Consider the following 22658-nt stretch of genomic DNA (forward strand, 5'->3'; position numbering starts at 1 on the left):
ATGTTCCCGGTTGCACGAGGAACCCCCACCCCCCTTCCCTCGCTTACCACATTTCCCCGGTGGGCCATGAGGATGGCAAAGTTGGTGAGGTGATTGCAGGAACACGTGGTGTGGCTCCTATTGGTGTCCAGCAGCTTGCATCCCTGAGTGGACCAGTATCCCATCATGCTCCGCTCGGAATAATTCCAGAAGGAACAGTTGGGATTGTAGTAGTGCTCCTTCTGCACAACAAAAAGAAGAGGGAGGGGAAAAAAAAAAATAAAAATTAATGATACATGAGCGGCGCGCTGCAATATGCATGGCCGCACCTTGTACATTTTCATGCCTCCGACTGCGCCGGAGGATGTGCGGCGGCGAGGGGAGTGCGAGTTGTACAAATAAGTGTCAATTTATATTCTTTGAGTGCGTGCCATGGTGAGAAGGAAGCGCATGAAAAAGATCCAAATTAGGGAATAAAAGAAAAGACGGCGAGACGAGGAGCGACCGGGGTTACTATGGTAATGCGCAGATGGAAGTGGGCTCGCTCCTCGGATTCCACTCGTCTGCTGCTCTGATCTCGGCTAATTGCTACGTGTGACACACAAGCACAACATTGATGTTTTCCCTCTTTATTCTAACGGCTTTGGTTAGGACCGGCGGATTTCGGGCGCGGGCGCGCAGCTGCCGTCTCGAGACGACGGAGTGGATGCGTGGGCGGGGGGCGTGGGGGGGTCCTTACGTCCAGGTGCTCCAGCGTGAAGATCACGGGGTCGGCCACAAACACGCGGCTGGACTCCTTGGTGATGGAGGCGGAGAGGATGTGGGAGTTGACCGTGAGGGAGAGGTTACGTCTGCCGGCGTCCCACAGGCCCCGCAGCGTGGCGTTCTCCGTGCTGAGGAACTGACCCAGGTGTTTGTAGAGCACGAAGACCAGCTTGGCCACACCTGCAACACATCACGCTCATGATAGCGGCGGGGGAGGAGAACACACACGCAGGCATGAAATCGACCTCGGAGTCAAAGAAAAAGGACACTTGAGGGATTTGCTTTTTTTGGAAGTGGAAAGTTTGATTCTATTAGTGGATAATAAAACAACACGTGTTACCATCTAAAAATAGTTGGGTCAAAAACAACCCGAATCGGGTCAAACGGGAACCAACCCAACTTTTTAAGTTATTCGTTTAATCCAACAAGGAGCGACAATACATTTTTCATCCAATTTGGGCTAGTTTTGAACCACCTGCTGTTTGAAAAAAGTTATGTTGAAAATCGGATCGAAAATGTACCCAAAAACTTGAGTCAGTCCATTTCTGAGCCAATTTAGATTAACTTTGAACCAACTGTTGTTAGAGGAGATTTCTTTAAACCAACATTTTTTTGCTCTGAAAACAGTTGTGTCAAAAATAACCCAAATCATGTCAAATGGGGACCAACCTAACTTTTAAGTGGACAAGCCCATCTTTGGGTCACTTTTTGATCCAATTTGGGTAATTATCGAAACAACTGTTTTAGAATGTAAATCACTTAACCCTTTTTTTTTTTTACAGTCTAAAAACACTTGGCTCAAAAATAACAATTTGGATCAAAAGACCAGTCCAACATTTTAAGTTAACCAATTTATCCAAAATATTGGAACAGTCAATTTCTGACCTATTTTGGTTCACGTTTGACCCAACTGTTTTAGAATGTATTTAAAAGAACAAAAAGTTTTTTTATATACTCTAAAAAGTTCAAAAAATAACCCAAATTGGGTCAAGAAGGGACCAACAAAACTTTTTAGGTGATTGATTTAACCCCAAATTTTTGGTCTGTTTTGATCTAGTTTGAGTCGTTTTGGACCCAACTGTTTTCCTCGGGATGAAAAAGGACCAAACTCAGTATTTAATTATTTTCCCCAAAAAGTTGCCTAACTTCATTTTTGACCCAATTCGGGTTATTTTTGACACAACAAATAGCAATGGACTCACCATTTTTACTGTTGATTTTGACCGTGTTGGAGGAGAGCTGAAGCGTGGATCCTCCCCTGCTGGTCTGCGGGAACCTGAAGTCCTGCACCTGGCCGTCTGTGCTCACCACGTACACATCCATCACTGAAAAAGGCGAATCGGGAAAAATGCATTAGTCGTGGGAGGAAAATTGAAAAAAGACAAGGTTTATTAGAGCAAAAAAAAAAGTAGGTGAATGTTGAGGTTCATTGTAGCAGCAAGAGAACAAGCCCCCATGCGGCGCCATTTGCTTAACGCCAAACGTGCTTATAGGCGGCTGAACAGAAAAGAAATAAATAACAACAAGGGGTTTGGCTTCCGAAAGGATGAGCGTGCAGCCTTCCTGCCGCATGAATGTCAAATATTCATAGGATCAAAAATCTCATTGAGCTTTTACTTTGACGTCCTCTACACCCCCCACCCCCCCCCCCCCCCCCCCGTGGCTTTGGATAACTCTGGGCTCCGTGAGCAAATCTCTCTGAAAATCCTCCAAATTCCCGCAGCCCCTCCTCCCCGCTACGCCAGCTGCCGGGTGGCGCTGCCTTTGATGTGCGAAATTACCGACGGGGTCAGGAGGACGCCGGCGCTCGCTCGCACCAGAAAATGGCCCGGCTTTCCCTAGATAGATGACTCCTGACAGACAAAGATGAGGGATTGCCCTCCGCTGGCCTTGGCTGTCTCTCTTGATTTTTTTTGTACTCGGAGCTCCGCGCTCCCAACCTGTCTCCGGTGTTACCGACGCTCGCCCCTAGGTGTTGTTTGGGCCACCTGCTAATTGGATACGAGCAGCCGTACTCGCTTCTTCTCACCCTGTGAAAGGAGGTCGGATATGATACGTTGACTCGGGCCCACCGGGACCGCACTTGGGAATAGGAAATCCACTCGATAGCTGCATTTTATCTACTTAAGTAAATATCTAGACGAGACAGCAAGGTGGCCAAGTTGTTTCATGTCACGTGAAAGGTTGAAGTGATAAAGCAGCAGATTTGTTTGCATTATTATCGGATTTATGACTTAGTGAATTACAGGGATGTAAAACCTGTTTATTTTCAACTGTAAAATGTTCGTACTTTGCCTGTAATTAATTTGAATGATGTCATTAGCTCTTTAATGAAAAAGACATCACATGCTTGCGTTTTTGGTCACAACCAGCTATGCAACGCATTTTTTTTTAGCCACCGAAACAGGAAAACAGGAAAGAAAAAAAAAAAGCACCTCAACAGCTCAAGAAAAGAGAGCACTGCTCCTACAGCTCATTTCAAAGAATCATTTCAAAGAATTGGAATCGTTAACTGTTTAAAAAAAAAAAACGGAATCTAATGAAGGAACTCAAATTATACAAAATTTCCCAACAAAGCCACTTTTTTTTTTTTTTAATGCTTGCACAATCAGCAGATCTGTGACGGTCCAACTCCAGCAGTGAAGTGTTGCATTTGTGGCCTTTGTGCATCTCAAGAGTTTTCAAAATTGCTTGCTTTCGAAGTTTGTCTTTGTGCATCCACTCTGTGCGCGCTAGCTTGATTCTGCGGAACGGGCCGCGCGGTGACGTCATAGCACGCCTCCGACGGAAGCCGGCAGGAAGCGTATCCATTTCATTTTAAATATATCGATATCTAAAAGAGAATCTCGATTCTTATGAGAATCGATTTTTTTGGGCACACAACTAGAACTTGCGTCCTTTAAAGCTCGCTAGAAATGGGCCATGGACTCTGAAATTCTTCTTTTGTATTCTGTGGTTCCACATTACCGCCCAAAGCTCATTAAAAAAAAAAAAGTATTAATCAGAGCTCAGGCCGGGACAAAGCCAGTGATCAGCTGGGGTAAGTGGCGGTTACGGGAGCGGGCAAGAGAAGCCGGTGGAACAACGTCCTTCAAATGACGTCTTTGTCTCCAAGTTGGGGAGTCTCTTCCCAGTTCATGCGGATGCACGGCGCTCAATGAGGTGACTCGCCTGATTGAAAATCAATGAGGTAGAAGGCTTACCTGACTTGATATAACCTTGGAAAAAAAAAGGAGAGAAAAAAAGCGCCCGTGGAGAATTGCGCTCGTCTTCAAGCGGCCGAGACATTTCCTTTCACTTACACATGGACCAGCCGGCAAGAGGAGTAATTGTCAGGACAGCGCCAGTGAGGGGTTCCCGCCGATCGGCGCACCACTTACCGATGTTCTCGGCGGGCACTTTGACGATGGACGGCTCGATGAGGTTCTCGGCGAAGACGAAGGCCCCTTCCTCCAGGGTGTCCAGCATCATGGTGGCCACGTGCGTCTGCTCTGTGGAATTCATGTCTCGCCACGACTTGAGAGCCTCGGGCTTCAGGAGATTGTTCACCGTGTCCACGATGGCCTGTAACCATGGAGACGCGTGAAATGTCAGCCTCGCACATTGTCGCCCGTCGCAATGTCGGGGTTTAATAACAAAACGGGGGAGGGACGGAGGGGGGGGGGGGGGGGGGGGGGTGAACGATAAAAAGGGCATGCATAGCCGACAGTGACAACAGCTGATATATTGACAAAATTATGACCCGAGTCGTGATGGGAGTTGAGGGAAGGGGAACTCGACTGCTCGACATTCCGCTGAACAAAAACAAAAAAGAAGCGCCTTTTTCCCCTCGCTCTTTCACTTTATTGAATAATAATAATGACAAAATGCTGGAGGGAGTCGACAAAGCCCCAAATGTTTTTCCACACCAGTCCAAAAATCCCTGCGAACAATATTCCTGTGCCCGTCATGACCTTGAAAGCAATTTTTCCCGCAAGGAAAACGGGCATTACGTTGAAATCCGTGTCCAGAATGGCAGTCTGAGGCAAAACGCTGGAAAGAAAATCGCCTTGTTTTCAATGTCAATCCTTTCATTTCCTGCTTTGTGATAAGCTGGAAGTAAGCTAAACATTCCACACAAGTATCATATGTTGATCAAACAACGATGACCCTGCCAGCTCTAGTTCAGGACTCCATTTTTTTTTTTTTACTTTCATAATGTTTGTTTCTATAGTAAAAGGTAGTGGTGATCATGAATAACAGGTGATAAGATCGATCACACATCTTATATGACGTATATATTAAACCCAAGCATTTTTTTTCCTATTGTGGATTATTTGTAGTACAGTGGACCCCAGCCATACGACATTAATATAATATATACAATATTGTAAGCACTCACACTAGGATCAAATCTTTAGCATGTCGGCATCTTAGTGACACCATTGTAATGACACAGTGGCGCCGACCAATAGTAGACCAGCATCTAGTAACACGTTGCAGAGCAGGCAGTTTGAGGCGACCAGAACATAAGAGCAATTACCGACAAAAGCCTGAAGAGGGAGGCAAAACAACATAAACACAGCCAACCCCACTGTTCATGACAGTTGTTGATGCCGCAAAGCGGGGAAAATACCGTAAAGAGGGGACGAAAAAACTTAAGCGAGGGACGCAGTTCCTAGGGGGTCCACTGTAGTTGTGTTCATTTCATTTTATGTGCTGTGGCGGTTTTCAGAAATAACTGGTGGGGAGCGACATGACAGTGGACAAAGCATAGAGTTTTGCACTGTGGATTATTGCTGCTCATTCTGTTGATTTTTACAGTGCGAGTGAACAGGGATCGTTATTAATTTGCGTGAGGAATGACCACATTTGTACGACGAGGATGCTTCAGACTTTATTTGACTCTGGATTATTTGGAATTATTTCTGTTATAGTGAAAGACCGATTATCCGCCGGGCTAATATAGGGTACGGACGAAGCGGATAAATTTGGTGAAATTTTGAGCTTTATTTACAGGACTGAAAACGACAGGAGGATATTTACTTGGTTCAGTTTTCGTTTCCATTTTTGGCAAACCATATTTTTGTAATTCTGTATCTTGCTTTTAAAAGTTGTTCATTACTTTTGTGGAAGATGACAATTTTCAAGAATAAGCAAACCAATCAAATAAATGTAAGCCTTGATGTGACGACGCATACTGTGAACCTTTTGTGTTCTGGATTATTTCTAGCTATTCATTTCTTGCTATTGTGTAAGGTGTCAGTAATCATGAATAAGTGTCAAAATGGTCGATCGTATTTTTAATTAACGTGAAAAAGTGGCAAATGAGGAATCGAGTTTATAATTGTGTAGTGAGTATGCTCTTCTTTGTTTATTTCGCATCTTATTCATTGTTGTGCAATTTATTTCAGTTATGCTAATATACTGTATATATTTTTTGTGTGGGTTTTATGAATAACTTTCAAGAAACCACTTAATCACATTATAATTCACATTCTAATGATTGTATGACAAGTCCATTGTGCCGAACACTCCTCAGTGGCATTAGGCCACTTTCGAAAAATTCCAACATGCAGGCCGAGCGACGATTTAACCCTAGGTGCCATTAGTCCCGGCGTGCACATGACAATAACGGTAATTAACCGCAAGCAGCCCCTGCTCGTAATACCAATTAGTCACTGCTGTGATTATCCAAAACACTTAAATGACCACAGACTGTCGCATCCGTTTGGTTGCATCCGTTTTCCCGGAATAATGAGGAGGCAGCTCTAGCAAAAAATCCGAGCTAATGAAGAATGATTAAGTACGATCGTATCCAGATATTCCGGCTTGGAATATGACCTTGCGAGAAGCTAATCGTGTGTGCTTGCGTGTGTTTGTGCATGCCTGTGCATGTGTATAAGGGAGTCAGGCTTGATTACAGGGTTAGAGGCCTTTATGAGGGATTTACAATGTGCCCGCTGGTAGTAATGATTCACCCTCAACAGAAAAGGAAGCTTCTGCACATGTGCATCAAAAACCCATTAGCCAAGAATTTGTGTAGTTTCAGTACGATACAATAGCTTAAAGCCGCGGTTCTCAAATGGGGGTTTGCGTACCCCTGAACGCACTTGAGGTGGTATATATATTTTAACATGATTTCTGTGAGTATCAGCTAAACTAATTTAATGTTTTTCATGCAAGTGAGAGGGAAATGTTTGTTTTCAAATTAAGAGCAAATTAATTAGAACATGAAGCAACTTATTGCTAGACTGTGTTATTGTGGCTACTTTGCAAGACATCGTATGCCTTTATTTTTTCACGCTTTAGTCGGATACACAAAGTCATTTGAGATGCAGTTTTTTTTTTGGCAAACAAGGTGGCGTTACACTTAGAGAGTTGCTGATTAAAAAGACGCCAGGAGATACCACTACAAATGTAGTTACAAAGTTTAATAAAGCAACACGAATGTTTTTGAGTCTTTATGTTTAATCCAAAACTTGATCCTTTTTTCTTGATGTAGAACTATTTATGACACGTTTGTGTTTTAAAAAGAAGAAACAAGTCTACTACAAACAGAATTTCGCATTGCGTTGCTTCATCTGAACAGTTCATGAAAGGCTGCTCAAATCAACACTAGTTTTTTTTTTAACCTATTTACAAAGTTTGAGCTGCACTGTGTTTGTTTACGGAGAAGATTTATGAATTGAACGTTTTCTGAGCTTGTGTTACCCCAAGAACCTCCCAGGGAAGAAGAAAAAGTTCAATCGATTCGATTAAAATCAAATCCGGTTTTATTTCAAGCGGAATTTCGCTAATGCACTCTATGGAAACGGAACTTAACCCCAGAGATGAAACGCCATTCGACGAGTGACAATTTTTCACTTTATTTGACGCTTATCAAGAATCAGGGGAGTTGTGATGAATTACATCATGTAAACAAAGTGAAAAGTGAAGCGCAATGCCACTTTGATCGCACTGGGGAGGGGCAATTACGACCGTGGGAAGGCAATCCCTCACGCGACGTATGGCGAGTGGAGACAAAGACGCTGTGAGAAAGGAGCGTGTGTGTGTGTGTGAGAGGAGAAATGAAAGAAAGATATAGCGATAGCACAGAGAAGGACAAAGATGGAATGATATTTACATTTGCGGATGGCGGGAGTTCATGGGAAGGAAGCCGAGCATACACGGCGTAAAGCAATCAAGGACGTAATGTTGGATGCATGCTGCGAAGTAAAGGGTTAAAAAAAAACAAACAAACATGTAAAAGCTCTCTGATTGTACCTTCATGTACGCCCTGCACGTCTTCTCCCGCTTTTGAAGCTTCCCCCCCCACCCCACACATACACAGACAGACAAAAGAAAGATAGTAGTGAGAAACAGGAAGTGCCAATTCAGCCCACTTACCATAAATTACAAGTGCTAATGAGAAAAAGAGGGGAGGAAAAAAAAAAGAAAGTCTTTAGAGAGATGTTCTCAAAACGACGCGGCACCTCTTCACACCCAAGATGTGAGAAACGAAGGAAAAAAACGCTGAGCTTTTGGATGCGGGACGATCCCAGTTAGCGTACACAAGCCGGAGGATGATAAACAATGTGCCATGTGATCATTTGTACCTTCTGCCAAAGAGAGAATAATACGCTACAAACTCCTTTGTGGCTCTCTTGGCACTTCAATGACTTCCTTGTTTTTACCCAACTGAATCAAATCACATACAGCTGCACTCTCACACAACACGATAAAAACCTTCTTGTTGAGTTTGAGTTCCCAAAATACACTGCCGCACTATTAATTCCGCAATATCGGTAAACTCGGAAACACCTGGGTAATATGGTCCAAGCAGAACAACAATAATAAACCCAAGAAGAAGAAAATGCAGGAATTACACACTGTGCCTTGCAAGGTATGTCCCAATGAAGAGGCAGATTAATTGCAGCTTTTAAAGCAGAAAAATGTAGCGTTTAAGTAGGATATAGACAATGAATCATGGTTATAAGTAGGGCGCACACACATACACACACAAAAAGTGATCAGTAGGAATGGCAACCATGTCATTTATAGCGATTAAACTGCCTTACGGACGGCTCTCACCGGCCTATAAAGTACATTGAGTTATGAGTTACCTACCATGTTTTTTATAAATCATTTCTAGGTGCTTGGCCCTTTAAGAACCGTTGATGAATATGAAGGTATAAATTAAGTCTTTGTGAGGGAAAAGGTTTCAGTGAAATGCAGGTTGCTAGGAGCATATTAATCGCTTATATATTCTATTTAAGATTATTTGGCTAAAACACGCTATACCAAAACAAAATTGCTAAGGAAAAAAAAAGCTAAATGATGAAAGCAGTTGACTTGGAGAAGTCAAAAAGGAAAAATTACAAATAGCTAGCTAAAGCACGAGGCTAATTTATTGTATTTGCTATTACTATACAATTTTCTTATTAATCATATATTTGGATTATTAATCAGTAAATATCAGCATCAATTAAATTAGTATTTTAATTCAAGACATCGAAATAAAAGATTTTCTTGCTGCTGATTAGCATGAAAGCTCACATGCGGTAACTCCTTGTCGTGAGCCTTTTGGTGGCCATTTTGAAAAACTCAGATAAGATTCTAATGCTTTAAAGGGAGGCGTTGGGCTGTTTATCTTAGCAAATCATGATAATAATAGCAAATTATTAAACATACAATAACAAGCAAACTTGCAGTTACCAAAAATGATTCCTTGTGCTATGCAGCATCGCCTGCCTACTCATATCACAAAATTAGAAGAAACTCACTTGCTCACTGCAAACAAACGGGCATCGCTGGGTGCAAAACATTTTGTTTAAAGATTAAACGCCGCCTGGATAGCGACGCGCTTCTTCACAACCGTCAATCACTTTGCCGTGTGGCGGAGGTGGAAGAATATCACGGAAGAACGTTTGATGCACACCTCCTCGCTCGTCTGCAGCTCGGCGTAATTCATTGAGTTGGATGTTTTTAAAATAGAGGTGTGCTGAATTCTCTGGGGGAGTGAGCATTCTTTCCGCAGCAGACCAACAGGCATCTATTTTGGGTCAATTTCAAGAAATCAAAATGGGTCCTTAGACTAAACGGCTGGAAGAAATCACATGCTTCTAAGGTCTTAAGTGTCCATTTTGGGTCCATTTCTACTATAACACAATGAAGCCATTGGGAGGCTTTATTGTGTTATAGTACGGTGTTTATTTTGGGTGAATTATCTAACCAAACACGTTTCTACTAGCTTATAATAAGGCAATGGGTGTCCATTTTGTTGGATGTGAACCAAATATGCCAAATCGTAAGCCTACAGGCGTCCATTTTAGGTCACGTCTATTTCATCATTTACTGTACGTTTCTTTGCAGTAAATTGACTGTGAGGTCACATGGTGTTTAGGGTCCATTTTTCACGTTAAGGCAAGCAAGTGCTTCCATGCATGACAGTAAAAGGCTGGGAGGAATCACGTTTCACCTGCCTACTAGCTTTGAGCATCCATTTTGGTTAAATGTTGAAGCAAATGTCGTTGGCATTGATACTGGCAGCGCTAGTGGTGTTTGGCGTGAAGGAAGACTACATTTCCCATGAGGACCAGTGCATGAAATTCTGACCTGCCGGTTGCCTGCCTTTAGACTGAGTTACATCTTTGTTTCCAGTGACCGACGATGCTTTTATTTTGAAGTTGGATGGAAGTTTAACAGGCATAAATGAAGCTGACAGAGACAGTTGCCGTTCCTACTGATCACTTTTTAACTAACCAGGCTAACTGATGTGTGTTCTATGGTTCTGAGGTCACTTTGTCTCACAGTCTAAAATTTATTTAGTCGAGTGTTATTTTAAGCAACCAAATGTGATTCCCGTTACGAAAACGTCAATGAAAATATTTGGATGATATTTGGCATCCATTTTGGGTCTATTTTTACCTAATATGGTCTTTAGCATCATCCAAGGCTGGGAGAAATCGAGAGGCTCGTTTTGGGTCGTGTTCCCGCAACCAACTACGGTCGTAACGCTTTATAGTGATGTTCGGACTGCATTTTTGCATCAATTTTAAGCAACCAAGCACAGTTCCCAGTACTGTAAAATGTTAGGAGAAATGACATGGTTTTAAAGCCTTCTAATGACAGGATGGTCATGCATCTGAATTTCAGTCTTAAGGACTTCAAATCCCCCTGATGGCCTCCCACAGGCTACGTTGTCATTGTTCAAGCGTGCGCTCGTATGTAAAGCAAGGGCACGCGCCGCCTCGTGTTTGGATTTATCGGCCGGCGTCCTGCCGTTTAACCCCGCTGTGGTAAGACCATGGCCCACAATGGGCCTTAAAAAGGATAACGCGTCACAGTACCTTGTTGAAGCTGCGTCCTGCCGAGTCCTTCTCGCTGGGCCTGAGCTCCTGCAGCTGAGCGTCCAGGATGTCCACCAGCTGCTCCATGAGGCGCACGGAGGAACTGACGTCACCGGCGAACACGGGGCCCCGCGTGTTGAATGCCAGCTCGTTGGCGAGGTTGGCAGCGTTCTCGCCGCTTCGGATCTGGACATGCCGGCGCACAGGATGGTGTGGTGGGAGGTAGGGGGGGGTTAATGTTATTAGCGGGGGCGCTTGCGTGAGTTGCCGCATTGTGTTTGTGCTTCATGCTTGTGTACCAACACAAGCTCCCGCATCTGCAGTTGGCCAATTCCGATTCATCATAACAGTGGACATGAAAAAACAATGCAATTACTATATAAAGGTCATCAATGATTCAGATTTTTGTTTTTTTTTTCTCGAATAAGCAACACCCCCCCAAAATTTTGTAACTCCAATCCATCTTGGTTTGTTATCTCGTCTTATAACAAAACAAAATGTTTTAGTGACAAATTCCAGCCCTGCTTAATCGAAGCAAAGTAGCAGTTTAGGACAACAAATTAAGTAAGTCCAAAGTAACCAAAATTGCCCTCGGTTTACTAAACCAAAGTAAGAACTTATGGCCCTGAAAATGTCAATTTTACTTTTACTTTGCTGTGATGAATCAGACAATAACACACGCCCCATCGTGACCCATTAAAAAAAAAAGGAACAGTTTGTTACCATGAATTAAGTAAAACCAATCAGCTATGGTTTATTGTAATAAAGTAAAAAAAAGTGCCCACGGTTTATTAAAATAATTAACATTTGGCCCTGGTTTATTAAAAGCAAAGTAACAGCATTTTGCCAAGGCTCCGGAAGTTTCATTTGACTTTGTTATGATAAACCAAATAAGGAACCATGCTCATGCTGATGTTACTTTGTTTGGATAAATGCTCATTGTTTTAATTAACCGGGGCTGATTGTGTTCATTATAATTGAAAACAAAAGCAGAAATTTCTTACAAACAAAAAGAAACAATCATCCCTGGTTTATTATAACAAAGTAAAAAAAAAATATATACATATATGGTTTATAAAAACAAAGTGACAATAGTTAGCTGTAGTTTTTTATGACAAAGTAACCATAATCGCTCTGGTTTCTTGCAAAATGTAACAAGTCTCTGCCTTAGTTTATTACACAAAAAAAACCGCGAGGATTCTTTTCGCATGCAAATATACCCTCTCCAGCGGAATAAAAACCAAAATTCCCAGGCAATTCAAAATTGTTTGTTGTTGCTCCAAGTACGTTTTAAAGCTGTCGTCAATGCGCGCAATTTATTTCGCATCTGCTAAACATGAAAAGAAGCTGGAGTCAGAAATCTTTTTAAGATACAAATGGATTCTTATGAGTTGGTATATATTTTTTTTCTCTCCCTTCGCTTTCCTTAAATCCGACACGTCGCGCGCTTCCCGTTTGATGCGTTTGCCGAAATATTTCCTGACAGCACCCAGGAACTCTGTGTGAACTCTCGCCGTTCGGGAGGTGTTTTTCCCATCGTGGCTTCCATCAGATGCGCTTTTGTGCATTGTTTTGTCGAAAATCAAAGCGGACAAATCACTGAAGAAATAAACTGTCGGGCTTTGATTGTCACCGCCTCGACTCCAGACAGCCACGCTCGTTTGTAGCTAGCGAGATCGCTAATTTATTGTCCTCGGATGTTTGCAAATATTGTGGCGTTAAGGCGTCAAAAACGCTATTTTTAGCGTCGGTATCCCAAATTGTCAAGCATCAGAGTAAGTTTAAAGTATTAAGAGTCACGTTTAAGGTTTAGGACCGACAGAAACAATAACACGGGTTGTCAATATTAGGATTGCTGACGATGGAATCCAATTTTTGGGGTTAAGCGTAGGACTGGTTGTTGTTATTTTGCTATCGTAAACCTGGGCAGAGTTTTTTTTAATTTAAAAAAATAGGGATATTTGTTGCTAATTTGTGTTGAAATAAAATAAATAAGAATACTCAATAATACTGGTTAAACCTCTGGGGGAAATTTTGACCCAACTTTGGCTTTTTGATGTTTTTGATTTGTGATATCAAAAGGAAACGAATACACGGGAGGCTAAAATATTGCAGATTGTCAAAAGATGGCGACTTTCAATATGCCATGCTGCCGTCCCTTCTAAATGCTTGCAAACGGGAGGTAGAAAGGTTCCCCCTACGGTTGTCAAATTTAGCCCATGTCGGGCTCGTTTACTGCCATTTAAAATTGGAAATATCGTCAATTTTGGACAGACTGAAAACCCGTTGTTTTATCGTGTATTCCCCCCGATTTTTGCATGAATCCTTTCAATGGCAACTCGGGAACGGGGCGCAATAGAAACTTTTGTGTTGACACCCAAAACCACCGGGTGGCGCTTGCAGCCAACCTAAGACATTTGCAAGCCTTTAATGACTTCAATGATTGGCTTAGCCTGGACTCCCATAATGCAAAACTCTTCGGGCTGATGCCACTGAACATTTTGAGGAGTTGAGAGTAAATATACATTTATATTTGATCATGTTATGACCCTTTCAAAGTCAGCCCAAATTGGGTCACAATAAAGCCAGGCTAGTAAAAAAATCCCCGTGCACACAGAGGTTAATGAACCAGGTCTGATCGGTGTTGCTTAGTATTTTTGATTGACTGTAATTATTTTGCATTTTAATAAATATACCGCGATTTAGTGTATTACATGAAATTCTCTCAGCGAAAACGAAATAAAATAATAAAAGAGAGGGAATGCTGTCTGCCAAGGTTTGAATTCGCCCTGTGTTTGACCCTGGTAGCACGTAACCAAAACAAGAAGCTATTTCCACATTTGTGTTTGTTTTTGTAGCTGCGAAAGATGTTTTTCTTTTACAGTCAACTTTGGCCACCGGTGTTTTTGTTTTGTTTGGTCTTTTTTTTGTTGTTGTTTTTGGTTACCTTTTGTGCCACTTGAGTCACCCAGTGGGAAGTGCAGTTGCTGAGGTCCGGGCCTTTGGAACACCAGCTCCCTGCCGCCGTGCACAGGAAGGAGGCGACGCCTGCGGTAGCACACAGCAAACACGCGTTTGGAGGGTGGCCAAAAAAGCCGCGCTCGGATATTCTTGCTTGGCTTTCACTCTCGCGCTCATCGCTGCAGGAAACTAAGTGTTGGTTTCCAAATGTTGTTAAAGCCTAGGCGGCTTTGTAAGGTAAGGGAAAAATAATCACGGGGGGAATTCTTAAACGCCAATCCGGGAGAGAAAAACCCCGAGAGTTTCATGCGGGAATAAAAACACAAGATTACGACTAATGAATGCCTATTCCGTGACAACAATGACAACACGTGTAGTCCTTTTCCCTTTTTAACCCTCCTCAGTCAAAACAAGTCTCAATCCGGCTTTGATCGCACGCTTTTTAATTTGACAGTGCTGTCAGGGCGTGTGTGTGACGGGGTGCTAAGGTAACTCTTGAGAGCGGCTAACGATTGTCAGCCAAGCCGCATAATGGCCATCAGCGCGCCGACGCCGTCGGCTTTGATGTCGGATACTTTTAGCAACTGGAACTAATTCTTATCTAATATGACCGTGCGGATGCACTCGTGCAATTACGACTCCAAGATAGCGGAATTAATGGCGCTCGTCGCGCGCTTTGCTGTCCGCGCACTGTTGCATTTTTTCGATTTACAGATTTCCCCAAAGGAAATAACGGACCGGCGCGGGATAAAATGGTCATCTGACATCATAAAGACCTTGTTAATTTATTCAATCCCAAAATGACACTTTTAAGTTTTTTTTGTTGTTGTTTTTTAACCCTTGTGCCATTATGTAACAAATTAAGGACATTCCTTTGATTTTTTTTTAATATCATAAAAGAATCAATGGAAAAAAAAAAAAACACTTGGGAGCTGAAATTTCCAGCAGATGATTAATTAAAACATGTAAAATCTCAAAATGCAACGATTCTGAAATATCTATGTGATTGCAGATGGAGGTGCTTGATTTTGTGTACAAAAATAATCATTGTCCAAATTTTGGACCATATAAAACCATTATAATTACAATTTTTGAGATGGATTTTAATAGGATTCATGACATGAATTTTCCTGCGATTTTTGCAACATTCCTTTGAGCAAACTGTCAGCAAACAGAAAATTTTATGTTGACTTGTATTTCACCTCAAGACAGTAGGTGGCGGTAGAGACCTCTGTCTTAAAGTGTCATCATCACGTCACAAGAGAGACCATACAATTTTGAATTTTTTTGTGGGTGTTAATAAACTTACATATGCATGGATAGAACTGATGCCGCTGAACAATTTGAGTGGTTGAAGGAAAAAAAAGACAACTTCATTACGCCTTTAAAAGCATTTCCAAAATTAGGAAAAAAAAGCAATGTCTATAGTTTGCAAAGTATGTGCCCAAAGGTTAAACAGAATAAACATTAATTCCCAGGTATTTTAAATTTTTCAAATGTTTGGCTAATGGGTTTAAAGAGGTAATCAATCAATTTACCTAAATGACTGAAAAAAAGTGTGCTGCGTTTTCCGAAAATCAAGGCATTGAAGGTATTGTACACTTGTGCTGTATTTTGACCATTTTTGAGTTGTTTTCTTCCACATAATTATCGCAGTATTTTTGTCAAGGCACGGCACACTCCTGCTAGCGTGATAACTAATTGGTTGCGCCATGTTGAATTTTGACACGTTGTCGCCATCCGAGTGAAATTTCAGCTCCCTAGTGTCTTCTTTCAATATTTTCCTTTTGATGTGAAACGCCTTTGATGTAAATATCAAAGGATTGAACAAAACACACGGGTTGGCGTATCGATGGATATTTTTTAAATTTTATTAGAGAAAAACAATGTTAATCGTGCATTTATAGTTGTCATTCCATTCAACTTCTTTTAGCAGAGTTTTGGAATATAAAGGACAAAATTGTCATGTAAAGCCAAAGAAAGAGACTTGTTTTTTTTTTGGAAGGATCGTAGAGGTGTATTTTTTGTCTGAAAAAGTTGGTCAAATCCCAAATTGTAAAATAATGTCTAGGTTGTGCCAATACGCTGCACTATGAATAGAAAAGGCACTTAAATAGATTTGCAAGCTAAAAGGGAGAAGAGCTCCCTCAGAGACTAATCAAGCGTTCAAAGCCAGCAGTTAGTGAAGCAAACACACATGGCGGCCTCACCTCTGGTGCCTTTAGGGCAGGGCCTCTCCACCGTCGATCCCGTGTGGGTCTGGGGCCAGTCGATGGCCCGCCGCCGCGTGGCCTCGCAGAAGCGCCTGGGCGTGGGCGGCATCTCCGGCAAGTCGGGCCGCGCCGTCGCCGAGCCTCGGGCGTCCTCGAACGGATCCCTGCCGTCCCTGGGGTCGGCTCCGCCGCCCGCCCGCGGCTCGTTTTGGTTCTTTGTGGGCGCGGCCGTGGCCGCCACGGCGGTGGTGGTTCTGGGCGGCGGTGACGAGATGGGGAATTGGCCCACTGGTGCCACTAATGTGAGGGAAACGTGGACATGTCAGTGATAGGGAAGGAAACAGTGGAGATTTAGCAGCTGTTACTTGGTTAAATCTACCTGGCAAACTCCACGTTTGTGGACCACCTTTTCACTTCCAATAAGAAATCACAATTGCAGTGGTTCCATGATTATGTTTAGACAAGTACCCCTGAAACAGCGCAAAGCGTTTTTTTTTGTTTTGTTTTGTTTTTTGGATCAAACAAAAATGGCAAAAACAGCAAAAAATGGCATTAAATGGTTTGCAAAGATGTTGATTCATGTGTGAATTAATTTGCTCTTAATTTGAAAAGACAACTAAACTCTTCCTCGTACGAGCACTGGTTTTCAGATGAGGGTATGAAAATTCCTGGTGGTATATAAAGGCGCTTCAGGGAGTATGTGATACTTTTAAATGGTTTCCATAGGCATCAGCAAATGTAATTTAATTGGTTTCTAATGCTATGACAGAAACAAAACATTTTCCTTTCAAATGAAGAGCAAATGAATTGGAACAGGGTATGAAAACTCCTGGGGGTACATAACGGCACTTTAGGGAGTAAATCAGACACAGATGGCACAGCATTCTGTTTAAAGTCTTTTTTTTTTTTTTTTTTTTTTTTTAAATCCAACCAACCCTTGCACTGATTAGCTGGTATGATACATAGCTGAAAAAATATTTCGTCGTAAAAAAAGTTGAAGAACCACTGGTCCAGAGTACTGTCAGATATCCATACAATATGATATCATCATGAATTTTTAAGCATGAAATGTTATAAAAGACTTGATCAAGCGATACAATTCAAACAAAGAAGAATATACAAGAGAAGGTATAAGAAAACGCAAGTTAAAAATGTAGCTTTTAATACTAGAGTCAGACACTGCTGGATAGAAGAACAGGAGTGGAGTCTGGAAGGGACTGCATTTAAATGTTTCTTAATATCAGGGATTTTGGATGCAGACCAATATATAATATAAAGTAGTTATTGGTACCTATTGCAGTGATAGACAACCATATAATAAACCAGTTACATCGTTTACATTTTTTTTTTATTTTGGATATTTGGTCTATTTATGTAACACAACTGGTGTGAGAGTTTGACTCAATGGAATCGTTATTATTTTGTAAAATCAATTCTCAACATCTCATTTACAACATTTATTTAAGAATGCTTACATGTCGCGGTAGGTGCTGCGGTTTTTGTTCGCAAAAGAGTTCCAAGGAGCTCAGCAGCCAACACGAATGCGTTTCAGCAGAGATAATTAAAGTCGGTCCTTTTTTTTTTTTTTTTGGTAGGCTGCTTTTATTTGAAAGATGGGTAAATGCCTCCCATCCATCATTTGCCATTTTTTTCCCGCTAAAGCCATAAATAAGACATTTTGACACGTAAAAATGAACGCTTTCCTAACAAGATTTGTTACATCGAATTGATTAAACGTCAACCGCAAAGACAAAGTGTGCTTACTTTGTCCTTTTTTTTTTTGTTTTCACTTGACGGACGAACGGAGCTCCAAGAACCCCGCCCCCAAACATCAGCAAAAACGTGATTACACACTATTGAGTCCGCAAAGGCAATCTCTGCATTACTAGCGCACAACAGGCACGCTAAAGCGGCTCGGTATTTGCGGCACGGCGCAGGTGCTTCAAGACGAGATCTTATCGCCGGCGGCGCGCCCGGAGATAAACAGGAAATGAGAGCAGAAATCGGGCGGGAAAAGGTTGGAAAGCGGCGGGATTGGCCGATGCGACGACAAGAGGCACGCGGACGCTCGCTTGTCTCTTTTCTCCCCGCGGCGAGCCGATCGCACGGGCAGATAAAAGCGGCTTTCGGCAATGGGGTCTGGCGACGCTGCCGTCTTGGGATTCCCAGGACGATTGTGTGAAAATGCAATATCATGCTATCTGACACTCCATTATCGCCAACATATCTCCATTTCCCGCGGGACGAGGCCTGCCGTCGAATTCGCACTAATCAGCCGGGCAGGGCGATATTTGCTTTTTCATTCAAAGTGAAATATATGAGTTTATTACACAAAGACGATGTGTGGCGGCGGCAGCGGCGGCGGCGGTCACGGGGCCACAGCTGTTGGCTAGGAGGAAAATAAATATAAAAGCCCCGGACCACCCCATAGAGAGGCGCAATTGTGACATTTCCCCGCAGCGACCTTTCTGCTTGGTGGGAGCTGTGGCTAATTACCTTACGCTCATTCAACCATTGTGTGCGTGTCGGCTACACTCTCGTAGGTCGGCCGGGCTGAATGCGCCCGCCGTCGACGTCCGTGTGCAAAGAGGCTGAGGGTTCACGTGGTAACGATTGTCAATTAGACTGATGAGAGTGTGTAAGAAAGGAGGTGGGAGGAAAATGGTCATATCTGCAAAGCTATGAATACAAATTGAAAACGTGTATCAACATAAAGTACTCCGAAACGCAAAGCCAAGGACGACAAGGTTCTTTTCCATTGCGGCGGTTCCTAAATGGGGTACGAGTAACCCCGGTCCGTGTCTGTGTGCTTCAATTACTAAGTGCAGTTTTGAGAAGGTTTCTGCAGGAATCAACAAACCGAATTTGATGCCATGACAGGACCGGTACAGTTTGTTTTCAAATTAAAAGCAAATTAATTGAAACAAGAATGAGATGATTTCTAAATGGTGTTGGACTCATTTGCAAAATGTATGCCTGTATGTTGTTTTCTTAAAGGGACAATGTAAGATTTAGACCGTTTTTCCAGGTGCTGCATAGGTAAAACAAAGAATAATAACAATGGGTTAATAGCTACAATAATAACATAACAAAAATATCAACCGGAGGCAATAAAGTGTAACTATGCCAATTCTTCATGTATTTAAAAAAAAAAAAAAGAGTTTGAAAATGCTCTTATTTTGGGCATGCGTTTCCTTGACAACGGCGTTTTCGACCCATGCAACTCGCCACTTTTGTGTTTCTATGCAAAGCGATCGCCAGCTTCTGGCCTTGGCGTGCACAATACAACATTTTCATCCATTTTTCGCATAATCAGTTGCCAAAGGCACGTGGAGAAGCGTTCCAACATTCCACATTTGACTTTTGCCGCGCGAATCGGCTCGTTTGCACTTATTTGATTTCCTTTTCCTGTCTGTTGAGTTCTTCCTTTCCCCCATTCGCGCAAGCCAAGCAGAATTCGGCATCCCCTCGATGAGCGAGGTAATGATTGAGATGAGCGATCTTGCCGCGTGCAGCTCGACGATATGTCAATACTTGGCATTCTTTTACCTCTAGAGCAGACAAAAAGCGGCCCAACAGCTGCCAATGCTATTTACGGCGCAGATCGATCGGCCCTCCAAAATGCTTTTTTATTTTTATACCGCGCAGTGTTTTATGAAAGACTTCTTCCTGTACTCTGGCGCTTTAGATGGCGCAAATGATTTCCTGGAAGCGGGCCTGTAAAAGAGAGACATATGATTGCAAACTGTCTAAAAGAAAACTAAAGTAAAATGCACTCGGTCGAACACGGAAAGTAAAACGTATTGGTATTGTTTGAGACGTAAACAAGCATATAAATCATAATCCGTTTTTATGTCCATGTTGACGATAGAAAAAAGCAGAAAAGCAGTTTGGACATTTTTTTGTTGCTGGTACCATTGTTAGTTAAAAATGATTTGTGTACATTTGAAAATGATTATTGAACTAATCAACGACAATTATTTTGTCAATTAATCAATAAGTTAGATGTTTTTTTGAATTTCCATGCCTTTATTTTAAAAAGAGGATGTTTTTATCCAAATGAAAATTGTGGAACTTCTTTAGTACCCGGTTGCTGGTTTAGTATGCAACATGTCAGGAAATCATCAAAAAAGTTAATCGGTGTTTTTATAAGTATAACCAGATCTTTCTGAATGTCTTATTGTTCCCATATTTATTTTTTCAACGCAACAATGATCTGTTTGTTTTCATAGAGGTCTGACGAAACCTGGGTACAGTATATTGAAATTCAGAGAATTTAGACAATTTTAAGCCTCAAAATGATGAATCGATCATCAAAAATGATAAATAAATTGTAAAATGAGTAGTTTTCGTCAATGAATCATTGCACCTCTAATCTAAATATTAAGATTGCGAAACAACAAGAGTGTCATATTAGGCCTAAAAATGAGGAGAATCAGAAAACGAAGCTTCATGAAGCACCTCCGATATTGCTTTGGTCCTGTAGATGGCGCTCTTGCTTTGAAGATGCAGTATATATTTGATACGGTTCCATTGCATTAACCCTTATCAAACCAAGCACCCCATCTAGAGGAGTAAAAAAATATCACAAGTGCTTCATGAAGCTTCATTCTCCGATCACTACTGTTTAAACCTAGCGCAGTATTCCCATCATTTTTGGATCATTTTCTCGCAATATTTCTTTCTGGCAGTATTTTAGTCAAGGTCGACTCCTGGTCGTGTAATAACTAAGCGGTTGTACCACGAACCGATATTCAATTATAAATTAGACTCAGGACACCCCAACCTAAAACCATGAACTGTAAATTGCGGTTTTTGAACTCTCTCCAGGAAGTCTGATATACACTCAAATTTATACCCTCAAAATTTCTGTTTATTTTCCATGGATGGGAATATAACCGTAAATGAGCCAAATATGACTTTACCACAGCAAACTGCACCGATTAGCAATAATTCTGAAATGCGTTATGACTTCGGAAATTCGGTTTTGTCTCCTACTTACGAGGGGAATTCGGTCGTAAGGGTTCGTCAGGGTTAGTAATACGTTTGCAATTTCCTTTTGATAACCGGGACGGCAATCCCCTCAGTCGGCTGATAGCGCGGAGAACTCGGCCAATTAGCGGCTTTCGCTCTCGAGAGGCGGCGAAGTCACTCGCCGACGTGCGATATGACACCAAAGCCACGCGGCCAATAGTTGTACGACGTGTGAATAATGTAGGAGTAAGACGCCAAACAAACATCACCCGAAGCACGATTAGAGTTTATCGCTTAATAACTCCCCGGAGGAGTCATTTACCACGATGACAAAACATCTCGGTCGTCCATGCGCCACGTTTCTGTTTTAATGCGGGGAATGTGCTTAAATAACATTTTAATTTTCCCCATTTGCAAACATGCTGTCAACATTGGCAGCCTGTCTGACCAGACACCAGGAAAAATGAGTCATAAGCGGCCAAATACTGGTTATTTAGAGCCAATAAAAGATCATTTGAAGCCCAGCAATTTGCTCTAATTGTTTTAAATTCTGAAAAAAACAAATGCCTTACGAGAATAATCTTTGTTTACGGGCGAATAAAAAATGCCTGCATTGTGTTCGGAGGGTCCTGAGGCATCCATCACTTTTTTTTTAAATCCGTAAAACGAGAAAGTGTCAGTGAGTCAATAAAAAAGAATTATATTATAAACAGAAAAACATCATGACAGAAAGACATGGACGAGACTATTTTTTTTCCACATGCTTTGCTATTTCTCCCTTTTTAGTCACGTGACGTTCACAAACTTACCAAGTTGTCACTTAAGAAAAGTGAAAGAAAAAAAAATCATGCTATAAGGGCAATTAAATTCCATAATCGTGATTATTCTTTTTTTTTAATTTTCAAAGCTCGTAACCAATATTTACTCTTATGAAGTAACATTTTCAAATAAAAAATATTTACTTTCAGAGACTGTTATACTGTTTTCCTATAAAATACCACTGTTGAACAAAACTAGCAAATATGAGTCATTGCTACAGGCATTTGTTTCATACTTTTGTCATAGAAACAATTTTTTAAACTTGTCACTTAAAGGAAAACTACGCCAACATCCAGTTTGTTTTATGTTTCTATTTGCAGTTATTTTATTGTGACACTATGATTGACCATGGTCATTTTAAATGTGCTTTATAAATAAAATTTGACGCTCTAAATTTGGTTGCAAAGTTAGCAGGGTTCATCTGCCACGAGAACAAAATAGATACGAGTTAACCGGCATAATATTCAAATTACCGTATTCTCCGCACTATAAGGCGCACCGGATTATAAGGCGCACCCTCAATTAATGACATTTTTAAACCTTTTCCATATATAAGGCGCACCGGATTATAAGGCGCACCCTCAATTAATGACATATTTGAAAACGTTTTCAAGCTCAATATAATAATATTCAAAGT

The 22658-nt window shown here is 41.6% G+C and overlaps 1 protein-coding gene across 8 annotated transcripts in view; it reads right to left on the reverse strand.

Annotated features, from left to right (window-relative positions):
* The window catches only part of adgrl2b.1 (adhesion G protein-coupled receptor L2b, tandem duplicate 1), a 126340-nt gene that overhangs the window by 24469 nt on the left and 79213 nt on the right, over positions 1 to 22658 (reverse strand). For 6 of the 8 annotated variants that reach the window (XM_088428973.1, XM_088428971.1, XM_088428975.1 and 3 more), the window contains 8 exons: positions 16226 to 16525; positions 14002 to 14102; positions 11055 to 11240; positions 7990 to 8028; positions 4125 to 4308; positions 1947 to 2069; positions 719 to 924; positions 48 to 221 (listed from right to left, as the gene is read on the reverse strand). In XM_088428973.1, coding sequence (XP_088285099.1) covers positions 48 to 221; positions 719 to 924; positions 1947 to 2069; positions 4125 to 4308; positions 7990 to 8028; positions 11055 to 11240; positions 14002 to 14102; positions 16226 to 16525 — 1313 coding nt within the window. The remainder of the gene's footprint in view (positions 1 to 47; positions 222 to 718; positions 925 to 1946; positions 2070 to 4124; positions 4309 to 7989; positions 8029 to 11054; positions 11241 to 14001; positions 14103 to 16225; positions 16526 to 22658) is intronic. The other 2 variants (XM_088428974.1, XM_088428972.1) reach the window with 1 other exon arrangement.

This window comes from Hippichthys cyanospilos, chromosome 12 (assembly GCF_059441005.1).
Source record: "Hippichthys cyanospilos isolate Australia breed blue-spotted pipefish chromosome 12, RoL_Hcya_1.0, whole genome shotgun sequence".
Taxonomy (NCBI): domain Eukaryota; kingdom Metazoa; phylum Chordata; class Actinopteri; order Syngnathiformes; family Syngnathidae; genus Hippichthys; species Hippichthys cyanospilos.